We start from the raw sequence: 14,467 nt of genomic DNA, 5'->3' as shown, positions 1-14,467 counted from the left end.
AATCACTCTTCCTAAAATTCTCCCAATAAACCGAACTCGACTAATCATCTTCCCTACCACAGTTCTCACTTGCTCGTTCCATTTCATATCGCTTTGCAGCGTAACGCCAAGACATTTAAACGACTTGTCTGGGTCAAGCAGGGCGCTAGTAACATTATATCCGAACATTACGGGTTTGTTCATCCTGCTTTCCCTCCTTACCTTACATTTTTCTACATTTACAGCTAGCTGCCATTCATCACGCCAACTAGAAATTTTGTCTAAGTCGTTTTTTATTTTCCTACAGTCACTCAACTTCTTCACCTTACCGTACATCATAAAATCATCAGAAGACAACCACAGATTACTGCCCACCCTGTCCATCAAATTATTGATGTATCCGGAGAACAGCTCCCCCGTCACGCCTCCCTGGGCACCCCTGACGATAACATTGTCTCTGCTGAATACTCGCCGTCGAGGACAACACACTGGCTTATATTACTCAAGAAGTCTTAGAGGCACTGACAAATTTGTGAACTTATTTCATACGCTCTCACCTTCATTAACAGTCTGTAATAGGGCACCGTCTCAAACGCCTTCCGGAAATCTAGAAGTGTGGAATCTGCCTGTTGCCCTCCATCCATAGTTCGCAGTATATTATGTGAGATAAGGGCAAGCTGAGATTGGCTCTGAGCACTATGGGAATTAACTTCTAAATTCATCAGTCCCCTAGAACTTAAACTACTTAAACCTAAATAATCTAAGGACATCACACACATCCATACCCGAGGCAGGATTCGAAACTGCGCGGTCCCAGACTGTAGCGCCTAGAACTGCTCGGCCACCCCGGCCGGCTAGCAAGCTGAGATTCGCACGAGCGATGCTTTCTAAAACCTTGCTGGTTCGTGGACATAGCTTCTCACTTTCAAGAAACTTTGTTACACTCGAACTGAGGATACGTTCTAGAATTATGCAGCATACCGGAGTTAGGGATATTGATACGTAATTCTGCTAGTTCGTTCTTCTACCCTTTTTATATCCTGGAGTCACCTGCGCTTTTCTCCAGTCACTTGCGTTTTTTCTCTATGCTAGAGATTCACGACAAATGTAGGCTAGGTAACTTTAGTCCGGAACCGCGCGACTGCTACGGTCGCAGGTTCGATTCCTGGCTCGGGCATGGATGTGTGTGATGTCCTTAGGTTAGTTAGGTTTAAGTACTTCTAAGTTCTAGGGGACTGATGACCTTAGATGTTAAGTCCCACAGTGCTCAGAGCCATTTATAGGCTAGGTAAGAGGCTAATGCCATGGAGTACACTGTGGAAAGCCGAATTCCGATTCCAACCGGTTCTGGTGATTTATCTGCTTTGAAATCTTTCACTTGTTTCTCTACGCCAATAATGTTTATTACTATGTCATCCATACGGGAGTCTGTCCGTTGGTCGAATGGCGTTTTTTTTCTGTATGATTCTCCTACGTGAACAATTTCTTGAATGTGATATTCACGGTCGCGGAACATGGAACTATGCCACGTCATATCGTTCGCCAGTTCCAGGATAGAAGTTAAGTTACTTACCGGATCTCTTTCAGATATTTTGCTATCAGCCATTACAGCCCAAGCACACCAAGAATCAACTAGTCCTAATATATCAAGATATCAATTAATAACTTGGCCATTACTTTGTACATCTTTATTGGGGACACTATTTACCTTGTTATTCCTGTATGTTAAAATTCCCTTTGGAGAGCTGTATTGGCGATCTTATTATCCTGTGTAAGTAGGCTGTTTAGGTTTTCTTATTGGTAACGCCACATAGCGCTCGGTATGAAAATCACTGGCTGTGCCGTATGCAGTCTGTGGCTGGTTGGCATTGTTGTAATACTCGCCATTGTAGTGTTGGGCAGCGGCAGCTGGATGCTAAGAGCGCGTAGCATTGTGCAGTTGGAGGTGAGCCGCCAGCAGTGGTGGACGTGGGGAGAGAGATGGCGGAGTTTTGAAATTTGTAAGAACTGGTTTCATGAACTGCTATATATATTATGACTAGTGAGGTAAATACATTGTTTGTTCTCTATTAAAATCTTTCATTTGCTAACTATGCCTATCAGTAGTTAGTGCCTTCAGTAGTTTGAATCTTTTATTTAGCTGGCAGTAGTGGCGCTCCCTGTATTGCAGTAGCTTGAGTAACGAAGATTTTTGTGAGGTAAGTGATTTGTGAAACGTATAGCTTAATGCTAGTCAGGGCCATTCTTTCGTAGGGACTTTTGGAAGTCAGATTGCGTTGCGCTAAAAACTATTGTGTGTCAGTTTAAGCACAGTCGTGTATAATTGTTCAAAGAGGACGTTTCACATAGACCAGTCGTGTACAATTTTACAAAGGGTACGTTTCACCTGTTCATTAATGACACTGTAATATTCATGTACCGTACTTGTGACTGTTTGTATATCGGTAATTGTGCCACCATGCTGCTTATGCTATCGTAAATTTAGACATTGCTTTGCTCTGGAACGGGGTTGAAGCTTCAAAGCCTGTTTATATAATAACGTTCTGTTCTAGGTTCTTACCGAATATTAAATGAGTATTATAATTATAGTTAGCTGATTCATTTAGTTTTCATTGGGATTTAAGTGCCTTCCATATTACTTGACTGTTTCTTAACTTACGGCACGCAAAATCTCTGTTTATATTTATTAATATTATAAAATTGTTTGGTCACCATTTTGCAGAAAATATTTAATCACTGAGTAAATTGTTAAATTCAACGATCAATAAATGCGTTTAGTAAAATTTTGAATTACGGTTTATAAACCTCTGGTCCATCCTTTGCGAAAAGGAAATTAATCAAATTAATCATGTATTCTACGAATCTTAAGTTAGAAGCCGTAAAACCCACGAAAGCTACCAGGAGTTATACAACTTTTATGAGAAAAAGATTTATTGCAATTGCATGACTGGTTCAGAATAGCCGTTTCGAAAGAGGTGTTTCATATGTTTAATGCTTTGAAGGCTGTTGTGACGTAAATAATGAAAACAGTTGTGGAGCAAATGTTCTTATACATCTTTTCACAACTGTTGGAACACCAGTTCTTATTTCTAGGTGCACGTTACAGGTATTACATCAATTTTATGAAAATGCGATTTATTAGCAACTGTGCGACTGATTCAGCACAACTGTTTTGAAGGAAATGTTTTATATATTTAATGCATCACCATAAATCATTACTTTTAGGGCTATATGGGATGTAAATCATGAAAATAGTTGTGGAGCAACTGTTCCTATAGATCTGATCATAAATGTTGGAACAGTATTACTTATTTCTGGATGCACGTTAATGGTACATAACGCTCTCTTTGCAATGAAACCGACGGATGTAAGTAACAGTATACCTAGAATATTCACTGTGATCTATGGGTATAATTTGTGCCAACTCTGACTGGTATTGAAAAGGTTCTGGGTCCCAGGTTCGACTGAAGCCACTGCTTAAACACCGAATAAAGATCACCAGCTCTGGTGGCCCAAAAACTTCCGGTATATAGAGTCACCTTCGTTCTGTCAAAGAAAGCGGAGGAACGAATGGAGGTTCGGAGCATGCTCTTGCGTTTGGGGCTCGAATGTCTTCCCAAATGATGCACGAATCAGCATGAGGATGCACAAAGCAATGGGAACGACAGATTCAAGGAAACATTATATGTATGGAGAGATAGTGTCTATTCATAGGATATGTGGCCTATAACTGAAAAGGATTCATAATAATCTCTTCAATGACAAAAGATTTCCAATCAGTCCCCCATTAGGATTTATGGGAAGGGATTATGAACGGAGATCGAGAAAGGGTTATGAACGGAAAGGTGACCGCGAAAACAAGATTGAAAAATCAGCGAAAGAGTAACAGTCTACGAGTCACAAGTTGAATGCGATAGATCTGAATGCGTTAGAAAACTAAAAAATCTGTACATCAAAATGCAAAGGCTCAGTCTTGATATAATGGAGTTCAGTGAAGTGAAGTGGAAAGCAGGTAAGGGTTTCTTATTGGACGAATATAAGGTAATAACAGCAAAAGAAGATAATGGTGTAAAGGTGATGATGATGTTTGATTTGTGGGGCGCTCAACGGCGCGGTAATCAGTGCCCGTATAAAGTCTCAGTTTTTACACAGTCAATTTTCTTTTCACACTTCAATCTAGTCACTCTCAAAAATTATGAAATTTTGAGGACAGCACAAACACCCAGTACCCGGTCAGAGAAAATCCCCAACCCGGCCGGGAATCGAATCCGGGATCCCGTGATCCAGAGGCAGCAACGCTAGCCCCTAGATCACGAGCTGCGGACATGGTGTAAAGGGAATGGCATTCGTCGTAAATAGGACGGTAAAGCAGAGAGTGAGTTACTATGAACAGTAATAGAGATATTCTCGTCAGAATCGAGAGGAAACCTACACCAACAGCTGTTCACATATACATGCCTACCTCACAAGCAGAAAATGAAGAAACAGAGACAGCATATGAGGATACTGAACGTGTAACTCTGTATGTGAAGTAAGATGGCTACCTAATAATCTTGGGGATTGAAACGCTGTAGTAGTAGGAGGAATAGAAGACTGAGTGATGGGAGAAAATGGGACCGCAAGTAGGAATGATAGAAGAGGAAGACTGATTGAATTCTGCAATACATTTCAGCTAGTCATGGCGAATACACTGTTCACAAATCACAAGAGGAGGAGCTATACCTAGAAATCGCATGGAGACGTTCGAAAATTTGAGATAGAGTACTTGAAGATCAGAAAGAGATTCCGTGATCAGATATTGGCTCGTAAGTCGTACTACGAAACAGATATAGATTCGGATCACAATTTAGTGTTGGCGAAGAGTGGGCTTAGAGAATTGTGCGGAGGAATCCATGTGGAAAGAAGAGGGATAATAAAGTACTGAGACACAACAAGGAGCGTCTGAAGTTCTCTAAGACTGAAGACACTGCGATATTGAATACCACAGTAGGCCTTGCAGTTAAAGAGGAATGAATATCTCTGAAATGGGGGATCACAAATGTGTAGCAGAAAAATACTGCTACACGGAATACTTCGAAGAAACCTCGGATAACAGAAGAAATAAACTGATCGTTGAAAGCAACAAGTACAAAAATGTTCAAGACAAGACAGGAATAAAGCAATGTAATGGAACGGAGCAAATAGGAAGTGCAGGGAAGTCAATACGAGAAGTCTGCAGAAAAAAAATGCGAAGAAATCGAAAGATAATGGTCGTTGGCAGGACTGATTCAGCCTAAAGAAAGTTGGAAATAGCCTTCGGTGAAATTAAAACCAGTTTCATACTGTGCTTAACTTTTAACTGATTGTTAATGCACTGACTTCCTGTTGTTTCCGTTAATCGGGATTCTTGAAAATGCCTTTAGACCAAACTTGTATAAATCTACAATAAATAAAAAAAATCAGGCGGTATCAAGTATTTTAAACAATTTGACGAAGCTGCAGACCAAAGTTCAATCAAGATGATTTTACATAAACATGAGATTCAATGAGGGAATTGAAAAAAAAGGGGTTGTAATAGAATTACAAAACGAATAAGGTTGCCCCGTACAGAAATATTGTTTTTGTTACTGCAGTAAATATTTGTGTCTCTTTGCTTCTGACTATGCAGAAGAGATACACCCTTAGAATTCATGACCTCAAAATGCCTCGTTGTAAAAATTTTAAGGCAAAATGGAGCAGGTAATGTTCTGCGGAGTTTCTAGCTTTTGGTTATATATAGCAAAAAATAAAAGTTAGTTATTATGCGTCTGGGAAAACAAGTTATCCTACGTGCCACCAAACTGAAAGATTTCCCCCAAGAAGTCATTTACATTAATGCCACTCTGCTCATTCGCTATAGTAATGGATCACTGTACATATTTGGAAGCACCAAACACTCAAATTCATGTAATATGAAACAGAGATGAAAGGGCAAAATATGACCTTTTGTAAGTAGCATGCTGTTCACGCCATGGTCACATGTTATGTCTACAAAGTGAGGGCGATACATTTCACACAACGTGATGTGCCAAGGTGGGTAAGCTAAGAAAAGTACCGGATAAGACTGAATCGCTCATGCGTAGTTCACTGAGATCTACTAAACACGGCAGCCGTGAACTGGAAACTTTGAGTACAGTTTTGACAGAATTATGTCCTGTGAACATTGCTGGCCTCTACAAACTAAGGAAAGTTGAAACTATTCGCAGATTGTATTGTACTGTATTTATAATTTCTCTTACTCGTTCTCTTACATCTCACTTAGATCACTTAGATCAGTCCAAAAAAATGTTCAGATGTGTGTGAAATCTTAACTGCAAAGGTCATCAGTCCCTGAGTTTACACACCACTTAACATAAATTACCCTATCGACAAAAACACACACCCATTCCCGAGGGAGGACCCGAACCTCCTCCAGGACCAGCCGCACTGTCTATGACTGCAACGCTTCAAACCACTCGGCTAATCCCGCGCGGCTATATCAGTCCGTAATATCACTCTGCAGCTCGTAGTAGCCAGCGTTCCACAGAGATTTACACTAAGCTTTACCAAGCTACTGCAAATGATGTGAAGAAAAGCAGCTGAGCCGCCATAGACATGAATGTCAGAGACTTGCATAGATGCCCCTGATTTTGGATATATACTGCAGGCTGTTTGCCTTCGTGGATGCGTATGCGAAAACAGTGCAAAACAGTGAGACTGAATTGACTTATTCCTCGCTCTGACTATTACCTTTTACCAGCTACAAACTGTACTTCACAGTATACTACTGTCTCCAGGAACCCCATTATTGGCCGGCAGGAGTGTACGAGCGGTTCTAGGCGCTACAGTCTGGAACCGCGCTACCGCTACGGTCGCAGGTTCGAATCCTGCCTCGGGCATGGATGTGTGTGGTGTCCTTTGGTTAGTTAGGTTTAAGTAGTTCTAACTCCCATAGTGCTCAGAGCCATTTGAACCATTTTTGAACCACATTATTGTTTACAAAGGGGGTGCAAACTCTCGAAATTCTTAGAAGCGATAGCTTATTTGTGGATACTAGTTCGCACTGTCTGAGTTGGCTCACCTGGCTGGGGTATTCCCCGTCATCGGCTGGCTGTCCGCCGATGATGCGTCCGTGGAAGGACAGCACGCTGGGCCAGTCTTTCGGCCAGTCCGGAGCCTCTGCCGGCAACCGCACACCTGCACCACACAAATGGCCACCACCGTGGCATAAGCGGAACAGAAACACCAGCTGGAAGACAGCACACAAAATTACACTGAACAGCTGTGATTTTACCTGAAGCCATTCCTTAATTTTCCAGTAAAATTGAAATGGTCTATAAATTATTTTCATGTGAACGGAATACCAAAGATAGACAATTTCATGTACTCTCAACACACACACATATAAAAGGTGCATTATTAACGGTATACAAACAAAGACGCGCAGTATGATAGTGAAACAGCATCTTGTTAGACTAACAGTCTCCAGGTGACAGATCCTATAGATGGACATTGTCTACCAGCTTACTATCTCCAGAGGGATAACTGTTACCGTTATATTAACGACAGTTTTTCTAATCAATGTTTAGAAAGATCTGACATAGTCTCGAGCGACAGTAAATATGAGTGAGTTTGCTTGATCATACAGTGATATTAGACGGCTTTACAAAATGGCGATTTAATTTTTGTAAATTTTTCTGAATGCAGCATATACACTGAAGCGCCAAAGAAACTAGTATAGGTATTAGTATTCAAATACAGAGCTATGTACACGGCAGAATACCTCGCTGCGTTCGGCAACGCCTATAAAAGGCAACAAGTAAATGGCACAGTTGTTAGATAGGTTATTGCTGCTACAATGGCAGATTATCAAGATTCAAGTGAGATTGAACGTGATGTTATAGTCGGCGCTCGAGCGATGAGCCACAGCATCTCCGAGGTAGCGATAAAGTGGAAATTTTGTCCATTTGTATACCGTGGATATCAGGAATCCCGTAAAACATACGATCTCCAAAATCGCTGCAGCCCGAAAAAGATCGTGCAAGAACGGGACCAACAACAACTGAAGAGAATCGTTCAACGTGACAGAAATGCAACCCTTCCACAATTTCAGTGCTGGGCCATCAACAAGTGTCAACGAAACATCATCGACGTAGGCTTACGCAGACGAAGAACCACTCGTGTACCCTTGATACTTGCGCGACATGAACTTTACGCCTCTCCTGGGCCTGTAAACACCGGCATTGGATTGTTTTTGACTGGAAACATGTTGCCTGGTCGGACGAGTCTCATTCGAAATTGCATCGAGCGGATGGACGTGTACGGGTTTGGAAACAACCCTATGAATCCATGGACTCTGCATGTCAGAAGGGGACTGTTCAAGCTGGTGGATGCCAATCGTATGGGGTGTGTTAATTTGGAGTGATATGGGACCCCTGACATGTTACATACGACACTGACAGGTGACACGTATGTAAGCATCCTATCTGCCATTCATGTCCATTGTGCATTCCGGCGGACTTGGGCAATTCCAGCAATACAATGCGACACCGCACGCGTCCAGAATTGCTACAGAGTGGCTCCAGGAACACTCTTATGAGTTTAAACACTTCTGCTGGCCGCCTAACTCCCTAGACATTAGTCGACCCCAGGCCACGCCGTGCTGCGGCACTTCTGCGTGCTCGCAGGGCGCTGCACGATATTAGGCCGGTGTGCCAGTTCCTTTGGCTCTTCAGCGTAACACTAAAAAGGGTGGTTACAGAACATGGACAAACTGTTACCTTTTTCATGCTAGTGACATGTACTGCCAAGCACTGACAGAAAATTCAGTTAATGTTGTGAAACATACACATCCACTACTTATTTCTTAGGTCACTTCCTCTGATTTGCGGTCAACAACAGTCGTTTTAAGATGCAAAGTTACAGCAAAACCTCCTGGCAGAGTGTAGTACTGAAGGGATAATCGAATTTCATTAAAGTCATGTATGGAACGTTTATCAAAAATTTTGTAGAAATGCAGTTCAGATTAACATTCACTTCCTTATGTAACCAAAAGTTTTTTTGAGATTAATTTATGTTACTTGGTCAATTTTGGGAAGTTCTATAATGTATCTTTTAGTCACAATAGACGCGGTTTCATTCATTCCTTTGGCCAACAGGAATCGTGATAACAGCTCCGTTTGTCATGAAAGTTCAGTATCGAGCCAAAATTCACTGGCCTCCACACACTTATTGACTAATTTTGCACGTGTTAGACTTTCAGCCGAAATTAATAGAATTTTCCATTGGCAAACTAATTGCGATTAAGGTGAAACTCGAAAATTACAACAGTAGCACACAATTTTTTCATTACACTATCATTGTTCAAATGTGTTTTAAAGTGCACAGATATTAAATAAAGCCGAGAATGACTCATGATGGTCAAATATATAATACTACTCGTATTTTTTGAGAAAGCGCTCAACAATTTCATCTTTTGGAAAAATAGCTGGATCCTATTTGTATCATTAATCAAAGATAGATCAAGTGGATAATAAACTACGCATTTGATTTAGTCGAAATTATTGATACGTTTCTCTTTCGCTAGCAACAACAATAAAAATAATAGTAATAATTTTCTTAATAACAACATAAATAAAGATAATTTGATGCAGAAAATTGAGAAAAGTACAATATAGTGTTGATGAACTGAAGTAATGCAGTGATCCAAGAATGTAAAATCGTGCTACGTCCCCACTTATATACATATGTGTGTGTATGTGTATGTGTATGTGTGTGTGTGTGTGTGTGTGTGTGTGTGTGTGTGTAAGGGATTAACAAATCACGTTGACTTCTCCTCTTCATTAAGTTAAGCTAAGACTACCAATTACGAAACTGATTTTAATTGGCTGACTCTGAGCACTATGGGACTTAACATCTTAGGTCATAAGTCCCCTAGAACTTAGAACTACTTACACCTAACTAACCTAAGGACATCACGCACATCCATGCCCGAGACAGGATTCGAACCTGCGACCGTAGCGGTCTCGCGGTTCCAGAGTGTAGCACCTAGAACCGCTCGGCCACATCGGCCGGCTGATCTTAATTAAGTCCGGCTTAGACCGTTATGGTAATGCTAAGTAAAACTTACAAAGACAGGTTCCTGCTATGAGGAAAGACGCCAGTAAAATATCACGCATTGTTGAGTCCCTCGTTTCTTTCACTAAGCTAAATCGCTAAGACAATTCACTGTTCTAAAGTAGACTCTTATATACAAACCAAATATCTGATAAAAGATTGACAGAGGTGTCATCTGTCACTCATTTAGATGGATGGTTTGCGTAAAGGAGGGTTAGTGTCACGCTCAAAATACTTATCGTACTTGCGTCAAATCCCGTACGCTTTTGATCACTGTTTGAAAACTTTTACGTTGCAGGTCAAGGGTCTAAGATAACCTCTCCCCCCCCCCCCTGCCCTACCCAACCAATTCGGTTCATCTAGACTGGTGTCCCTCAGTTTTCAGCATCAAGGGAGGTGGGCTGGTGGCTAAGGTTCTGAGCTCGCATTCGGGAGTGGAATCAAATCCTGCATTGTTAGTCCGACTAATATTTTCCATTATTTCTTTAAATCACAACAGACTAATTCTGGGACTACTTGTTGAATAGGTTAGAGGCTTCTTTCGACGTACATACGATCAAATTTTCTTTGAGAATCACAGCAGCGCTTAATATTTCCACCTATGACGATTTATTTTAAAAGCTACAGCAACCTGACCAGATTATAACTGTTGGTCAGTATACTGAATGTTCATCCGCAGATCTCGTCTTGAAAACGAAGCTATAGGGTGACAGATAGAGAATTTATCGGTATATTTAAGTACATCAGTGTAAATTAAATTAGTACTAACAAACATTTTGACTGGAATATTTGCACAAAACTGGGGAAATGGTGCTTGTCGAGTCGGAGGAGAAACTGAACTCGTGGTTTTGGAGACGGACAGCCTGCAAAAAACTATATAATGTAGAGCGTCATCGTGAACCTTTCATATTTAGGGTGCGTTTTTAATGACCCTCTTAACCTGATAAGGCTTTAGAAGATTGAAGAACATAAGTAGTATCTAGTACTACCTTGAACCAGACTTGTAATGAGCTAGAACAGACAAGCACAGTGAATTCAAGTATCCACTTATTTCGATACTGGCATCTCATTTAAATACTTTCAAAACGAACAATAGAGCAGTATGATTTCTAACACCACCATGATTCTAAATAGCTACCCCCGACTCAGATGCTCCTGTAAGTGAACCAGTATCATTTTTAAGTAATAGAAATGGGGCACCACAGCCATATTTTCAAAGTCTTTATTACTCATACTGCTAGTTTCAACACTACATTTGCGTCAAAAAAATGGCTCTGAGCACTATGGGACTCAACTGCTGTGGTTATCAGTCCCCTAGAACTTAGAACTACTTAAACCTAACTAACCTAAGGACATCACACACATCCATGCCCGAGGCAGGATTCGAACCTGCGACCGTAGCAGTCGCACGGTTCCTGACTGCGCGCCTAGAACCGCGAGACCACCGCGGCCGGCTACATTTGCGTCATATTCAGGCCATACTGCGAACAAAATAAGTATTTCCAGTAATTGCCTAATGTATCGTAGAACCCATTCAATAACTAGGTACCATGAACTGCTATTCATCAGGAGTGTATATTCTAAATGTGTAGTCACCACTGACTACAATTGATGATGGTGACTACTCGTTCAGAAGGTACAGTCCTAATGAATAGCAGTCCACGGCACCTAGTTATTATGTGGGTCCTACAGTACATGAGCCAATTACTGGAAATACTTAATTGGTTAATGTTAGGGCTTGAAGATGGCGTAAATGTAAAGTTGAAACTATTCGTCTGAATAATAAATACCTTGAAAATACGTCTGCGGTGTTCCATCTCCATTACCTACATTGTCAACCACTGCCCAGCGTCCACAAGAAGAGGCGATGTTTACAAGTATTATTTCTAGTCCCATATGCACACTTCTGTTTGTGATAATTGCGACACCAGAAGGCCTTAATCACTCCAACATCGAAGGATTTTTAGAACAGCAATATCGTACTAAGTGAGTAACATGTTATAAAGGTAACGTGAATGTCCAACAGCACCCTCCTTTGTGTGACCGGATTGGTCAGCGTTACGCAACGCTCAGTCGGTGCACAGCTCTCAAACGAAGTATAGAAGCGCAAGGGAGTGCCGGCAATACTCGCCGGTAATAATCGCTATATGAGTGATTTCGAAAGGGCATAATAATTGGCCTCCTGGTACCGGATTTGTCGTAAAGTGAGACTACAGCTTGTACAGTGCACACTACTGCGACAGTGATGCGTTTGTGGAGTCAGTGGGTAGGAGAGCGTCTACAGCAACGGACCTATACTGAACCACACACTGTGCACACAGCGCGGGATGACCACCATTTTGCCCGCGTGGGTGAAACCGACAGAACAGCTACGTCCACAGTGTTGGCTTGACGCAGGGACACTAGAACTGGGGTGTACAAGTCTTCTCCGACAATCCGATGTCTCTTTCGAGGACGGTACTATTGGCACACATGACATTGCGGCGGGATTCATTGATCAGAAATCACCGACGCCTCAGACTGAAATGAGCACACGAACGCCACGATTGTAGTGCAAAATGTAGTATTTTAGGACGAGCCACACTCCAAACTGTGTCAAAGTGGTAGCAACCTACATGCTAGAGGCTACCGTTGTTTTCGGACAGACTGCATTATTAAGAAGTGTAGGGGACAACAAACGTATGTAATGGTTGAGGCGCCACTGGCTGTAACATGCGGTCTCACCTCCTACGTTCTGAGGGCAATTTGAAGAGCAGCCACTTTATCAGGTGAGTCTAAGAGCACGAGGCCTTGCCACTCCTGAATGCAGCTCCACAATCCTTATTTCAGTATGTTTATGCCTAATCACATGCAGCGAGTAATATACAAGCTTCCCTCGAAGAACCTGGTCTGGCCTGACGTAGTGCCATCAAATATGTTTGGGATATGGTCGACTGCAAACTCGTTCGTCCTTGTTCTCTTGGAGCCACTGTCAATGGTTCGTGGACTGGTCAACAAACCGCTTGGCAGTGCGTTATTCTGCAGCATATCCATGCCCCATTTGATTCCGTGCTATGACGTTAGAAACTCTTTTGTAGCACGTGGAGGCTTCAAAAGTTTTGACTGTCAAAGTGCATGTACAGTTCTGTAAGTCTAATCATGTTGTGTATTGACATGTACTTAATCTGTAGAATAAATTTCAATGTAATCACATGTCTCCTTGTTAGAGTTGCAATTTTAACAAACAGCAGGGTATATACAGAGCCTTGGAAAAACTAAGACTTGCTGTTGGCAGAATGCACATGTAACTGACAACTACAACTCATCACTATACTGCAGCTATCTGAAGATGAAATAGCTGTCAGAAACTGATAATGTCAGTAAGCACTCAAAGTAATAGAAATATTTCTTCAGTTTAGTGCAGGTAGCTATGCCACAATAACTTATTTCGTAACTACCCATGGCACTTAACCCCTTGACAAAATGAAATATATTGCTTAATTTTTTACCTGACATTTACGTAACTTCGCTTTGGATGGCACAAAGTTTATAAATGTATGAATAGATAGATTGGAGGCATGGTAGGGGACTGTTTTCTGTCTTCTGAACTGATAATGATAGGTAACCGTAGGTATACCGTGGTCAGTTTTGGCTACATGAGTTGTGTTTGGAGCAATAATAAGAAACATGCATTAACGTTAGTTTATTGACACCGGAGCAAAGTTCTGAGAGAAATCATAGACTCTCTTGTATCACACCCGTAAGAATTCGGATATGGACAAAGAGTGATTCTGGTGCAAAAACGTGTAGAAACTTCACACACAGTCCAGAACGACACGTTAGTCAGCTCATACATATGAATCATGAAGGGGTCCCTGCTTTTACCCTCGATGTGCATCCTACATTATCTCAACCTATGTGATATTCAATTATACTGCTGAAAAAATGATTGAAGTTTATTATTTTGGTGTCATTAAACTCGAAACTGGCGCTAAAATTCTGATATTAGAGCTAGTTTACGAACTGCGTTCATTACCTGTAACTATGCTTTCGTCACGAATACAAGACCCACCTTAATAGGAGTGCCTGACAGTAATATCGCCACAGAGTCGTTGTGGACAGGTAAGAGCTCCAGTTGCCAAGAACCGCTGTAACGAAGCAGCCGCGTCTTGGTGCTTCTTCAAGAGCCTTCGTAACGTGTATAAAAGGAAAATAACCAAACGTGTAGAACATCCTGATCAACTCTGCGGGACAGTCATAATGATCAACTATATAGGACTGCGGGAAACCAGTGGTGAGTTTTTGGGAATTCAAAATTGATGCTGCATTGTTAGAACTGCAGTCTGGTAACAACAAGCGTTGTTGTTTTCTTTGTGAGTGGAACAGACATCCTATC

General features: G+C 41.5%; 1 protein-coding gene across 1 annotated transcript in view; it reads right to left on the bottom strand.

The window, feature by feature from the left end:
* LOC126268227 (mite allergen Eur m 3-like) overlaps positions 1-10,197 on the bottom strand; it is a 65,700-nt gene extending 55,503 nt beyond the window's left edge. The window contains exons 1-2 of the mRNA XM_049973871.1: positions 10,106-10,197; positions 7,058-7,173 (exon numbers count right to left, since the gene is read on the bottom strand). Coding sequence (XP_049829828.1) covers positions 7,058-7,173; positions 10,106-10,154 — 165 coding nt within the window. The 5' untranslated portion in view covers positions 10,155-10,197. The remainder of the gene's footprint in view (positions 1-7,057; positions 7,174-10,105) is intronic.
* Positions 10,198-14,467: the final 4,270 nt, after the last annotated feature.

Source organism: Schistocerca gregaria, chromosome 1 (assembly GCF_023897955.1).
Source record: "Schistocerca gregaria isolate iqSchGreg1 chromosome 1, iqSchGreg1.2, whole genome shotgun sequence".
NCBI lineage: Eukaryota > Metazoa > Arthropoda > Insecta > Orthoptera > Acrididae > Schistocerca > Schistocerca gregaria.
Note: the sequence above shows the minus strand (reverse complement) of the source record. Positions and strands in the feature narration are given on the sequence as shown.